Raw genomic sequence first — 5,000 nt, 5'->3', positions numbered from 1 at the left:
ATACCCTTTCATTTCGTTCTTTCCCTTAAATCTTCCTAAATCTGCCAATACCCCCACAATCATCAGCGTCAGTGTATCTATAGAAGTACTTATTTACCACAAATCCGCACTCAATTAAGAGAGAAAGAGAGAAAAGGCATTGGACTCTATACAAATAACAACAATAATAGAAGCTGTTGTAAAATATTGGAATTTATAAACAAAAATGAGACACCGACCGTCAAGTTCCAAACAGAAACCGACAAAATCCAAATAATAAAAATAAACGTTACACAGAACGACACCATCTCATTGTTTACAACTTGCCTAGAGGAAATACTGAAGGTAGAATGAAGGGGAAAGACTATATCAAAATAGGGGACGAGCATCTAAACAATTTAAGATTAGCAAACGGTATTGTTTTCTTCAGTGAGTCAAATCAGGCAAGGCTGGAACACCTTTGGCAGACACAGTGATATATTAAGAAGTTCCTTGCCACTTTGTTTAAAGAGAAAAGTCTCAGACCAGAACGTCCTCCTGGTCATAACATATCGGTCAGAGACATGGACAAAGACCAAGTTATTGGAGAAGAAACTAGTAAGTGCCCAGAGAGGGATGGAAAGATAGAGGCAGTTAACCTAAGAATTAGGATAAGGGCAACTTGGATCAGAAAACAGACCAAAAGTGGAAGCTGTAACTCGGAGCATTATTAATTGTAAAAGAAACAACGAAGGGAAGAACAAGGTCTTCGGCATATTCCTGTGTTTTCTTGTTCTTCCCTTCGTTGTTCATTTTACAGTTTGTTCGACATGAATATGTGTATATGTTTATATATATATATATATATATATATATATATATATATATATATATATATACATACACACACACACACACACACACATATGTATGTCTGTCTATATACGTCTCTATCGATCTATAGACGATATGATACAGTAAGCTGCTGATGGAAAAACACAATTTACTACAGAAAAGAGATTTTATTTGGGTAATGAGAGTGGGTATCTTGTAACAGAGGCTGCCAACGGTCTGAAAATATTGAAATCAGTAAAATTAAAGATAATACCGGCTGTTGAACAGTTCACCTGGTTGCGTGACCCACTAAGGGCAGAATAGAATTTGTCAGAAGAATAGGCAATAGTTAGCTCGAATAATTATAGCAGAGTAAGGGCAGGTCTGAATCAAGCTGGGGTTAATCTAGGTTTTAAATGACGCTAAAGCTCTTTTAATTAAATTCTTTTACTTGGTTAATAAGAATAGGAATGATATTTGTGTATGAACATTAGCAGGAGACTAGAAATACAAACACACACACACACACACAAAACATAAATAAAAAAAGGAAGCATGTATCGTGGTTATTATTTTACCTGGCATGGTTGACAGTGTAGTCGAAAATCCTGCTACTGCTGTGCTTGCATCGTTTCCAGCTGCTGTGGTGGTCTGACTTGCACCACCCGACACTTGCGCTATTCGAAGCTGACACTCTTCGCTACAGTAACTGGAGTCACAATCCGAGCTGCAGGGGCCATACTGGGAGTTGCCGTTCTTGTGTGTTGAGCAAGTGGGCAGCTGCGAGGGAGAGCTGGGCACCACACACACTGAGGTACAGGGCTTCTCTTGACCGCTGAATACAGCAACACAGTCAGCCGATACATGGGGTGGACTTAGGGTTACCAAGGCGAGACACCGTGCGACCAATAAGCTTGTTACGAGATGCATGGTTTGCCGGCGACCTTTGTTATAGTTTCATGTCACCGTTAGTGCAGGGGTTTTAGTACGGTACACTGTGGGATTGAAAGGTATACAGTATTCGTTTATATACATGTAGCCTATATGAACAGACACAAATATTTAAACACAACATGTACATCAATGCACACGCACACACCTACACATACATCCATGCACAAGCACTCACCTACACACACGCGCGCACACACATATATAGACACATATATAGTAACGGGGCTTGATTTAATTGTGATGTAATATTACTCAACAGTCTAGACTTTGTGACCGGTCCACCAACTGCGGTTACGTCATGACTATAACCGTATATATGTGTATATGTATATGCATCTATATATGTACAAGATAGATTAAATCATAACATTAGTGACGATTAGGGGGTGTATTGAGGTAATAAAAAAGTTATAATTAAACCGAATAGACCTTGAGAATTTTAGGACATAAGCAAACCTAAGCAACAATTAAGTTGGGTACATTTGTAGACGTATAAAGAAGTCTATCAATAACGTAAAACATTATTAGTATCATTATTAGTATTAGTTTTTAGCTAAAAAGGCCTACCAACTTTAGAGCGAAGAGGTCGAGCTTTCCGCGTGTCACCTGCAAGAAAGCTGGGCGGAGACTGACCCAATCTACAATCAATGTCTACGAATCTACCTGTTTTCTTTTTTTCTCCCAAGATCCTTCTATGATCCCTTTGATTTCTCTCCTTTTCTCTTTCTTTTCGTTATCGTATTCCCTTTTTTTTATCCATGTGTCTCTCGCCTTTTGTTGAAATCTCTGGAGCACTAAAAGCAGGAAAAGCGTTCCGCCAAACATATCCGTCCATCTCTCTTTCCCTCTCTACTTTGTTTATTATTTCATTTCCGTGTTGGCAATGTAAGAGCGATAGAAATAGTAAAATTATATTAGTACTATTCAACAGAAAACACACACACACATACACATATATATGCACATAAATGTATATACATTTATATTACTCATATTAGCATTTAATTCCATTTATTTCGAGTACAGTAGTCTCCATGGCAGCCGTCGTTGCCGTGGAAACCAAACACGATCCAGAACGGTCAAAATATACATTCTTTTACAAAACCAGATATCGAAAAATGTGGAAAATAAACATGGGAGACACGTGGCACTTTATAAAATAGCATTCATCAATAATCCATTACATATTTCTTCATGTAAGCAACACAGCTTTTTCCAGAATCCCCATTACATAAAATAATCTATCAACCTTGGACCTGGGTTTAAGGATGCGGTGGATAAAAAGAGATAAAAGACAATGGCGCAAATGGCGCCTCCTCAGACGTCCCTCTTCGGCATGAAAGGGGGCGCGAGCATAAACCCTTTTTATAATAAATGAAGTAATATGTAAATAAACGCATGTTTTAAATTTCAGACTATATCAAAATATTCACCTTTATAGATAACAGCCCACTTCTGGCTGACAACTTTCTACCGTGCATCACTATATAGGCCTACATATATTTGGCCGTAACACACACACACACACACACACACACACACACACACACACACACACACACACACACATATATATATATATATATATATATATATATATATATATATATATATATATATATATGTGTGTGTGTGTGTGTGTGTGTGTGTGTGTGTGTGTGTGTGTGTGTGTGTGTGTGTGTGTGTGTGTGTGTGTGTGTGTGTGTGTGTGTGTGTGTGTGTGTGTGTGTGTGTGTGTGTGTGTGTGTGTGTGTGTGTGTGTGCGTGCGTGTGCGTGTGCGTGTGCGTGTGCGTGTGCGTGTGTGTGTTTATTTCATTTCCTGAGTGCTCTCCTACTGTAATTTAAGAAAGAAAGAGAGAGAGAGAGGGAAGGGGGCAATGGAGAGAGAGCAAAGAAAGAAGAGAGAGAGAGAGAGAGAGAGAAAGAGAGAGAGAGAGAGAGAGAGAGAGAGAGAGAGAGAGAGAGAGAGAGAGAGAGAGAGAGAGAGAGAGAGAGAGAGAGCGAGAGAGAGAGAGAGAGAGAGAGAGAGAGAGAGAGAGAGAGAGAGAGAGAGAGAGAGAGAGAGAGAGAGAGAGAGAGAGAGAGAGAGAGAGAGAAGGTTAGTCACGCGAGCAATATTCCCAGTACGAACATATTCCATCAAACTTACCCACCTCAACATTCTATTCTTAGCTTTAAAGTTCAACCATTCATTATCGGTATGTACAAAAAAAAAAAAGTAAGTAGCCGGTATTTTCCGTGAGAGAAGCAAGTCAAGCAAAGTACCAGATATTGAAAAAAAGTGTATATTTTAGGAAACTGACCGGGAAGGTTAGCGTGCATGGGAAAGGTTCCCACGGTCGGTTTAAATGTAAAGCCCAGAACCTATCATTATTATTATTGTTTTGTTTATTTATGCATTTATTTTTGTCAAAACTTACTCCTCGCTGTCATAAAGCGAATATTCAACTGCAATCTGATTAGTATTGACAACATCCACTCCTAAAATACCGCCGCTAACTCAATAAATACGAGCTTTAGGAAAAAAAGTTATCTACTTTTCCTCCTCTCTCTCTCTCTCTCTCTTTCATCTATTCATCCACTCGCTATCTATTCCTCTTTCCGTCCGTCTAACCAGTATCATAATCTTGTAGAAAAGGTATGAATGAGACTGGATATCTTCACAACACAAGAGATGTATTTGACCGGTTTCGATTACGTCTTCATCAGAAATACATGATGAATTAATGAAATTTCTGATGAAGACGTAATCGAAACCGGTCAAATGCATCTCTTGTATTGTGAAGATATCCAGTCTCATTCATACCTTTTCTACATTTGTCAACATGGATACGTTTCATCATTATCTTCCTTGTCCACTGCTCATTCATCAGAAATGTTCACATTGTAGGACTACTTCGCTCTGTTCACGGTTCAGCCTCTTTTACTTTTAAAAAAATATACTAGTTATCCCTGTCAATCCCTAACTAGGCTTTAATAGTCGTTTGGTCGTTTCCTCATTCATGTACTTAGAGGTTAGTGAGTGGTTTAGAAGGAAGAGAGAAAGAACCACCATAGTACAAGGGTGAAAGACCAATAGTAGCTAGATACCTGAAAAAATAATCAAATCTAAGGTGAATAATAATAGAAAAAAAAGAAAGTTAAATTAATAGAGTAGATTCGAACTGATAAAGAAAATAATGATAGATGAATTAATGAAATTATAGAAATAATAAAAAGAGTGCGACAGCCAAATCTAAGGTGAATAATAATA

At 38.2% G+C, this 5,000-nt stretch overlaps 1 protein-coding gene across 2 annotated transcripts in view; it reads right to left on the bottom strand.

Moving 5' to 3' along the window:
* The window catches only part of LOC138864056 (uncharacterized), a 3,443-nt gene extending 394 nt beyond the window's left edge, over nt 1-3,049 (bottom strand). The window contains exons 1-2 of one of the 2 annotated variants that reach the window (XM_070130081.1): nt 2,314-3,049; nt 1,371-1,787 (exon numbers count right to left, since the gene is read on the bottom strand). In XM_070130081.1, coding sequence (XP_069986182.1) covers nt 1,371-1,722 — 352 coding nt within the window. In that variant the 5' untranslated portion in view covers nt 1,723-1,787; nt 2,314-3,049. The remainder of the gene's footprint in view (nt 1-1,370; nt 1,788-2,313) is intronic. The other variant, XM_070130080.1, reaches the window with a different exon arrangement.
* Between the last annotated feature and the right edge of the window lie 1,951 nt (nt 3,050-5,000).

Source organism: Penaeus vannamei, chromosome 14, assembly GCF_042767895.1.
Source record: "Penaeus vannamei isolate JL-2024 chromosome 14, ASM4276789v1, whole genome shotgun sequence".
Lineage (NCBI taxonomy): Eukaryota > Metazoa > Arthropoda > Malacostraca > Decapoda > Penaeidae > Penaeus > Penaeus vannamei.
The sequence above is the reverse complement of the archived record's forward strand: the minus strand, read 5'-3'. Positions and strand labels throughout refer to the sequence as shown.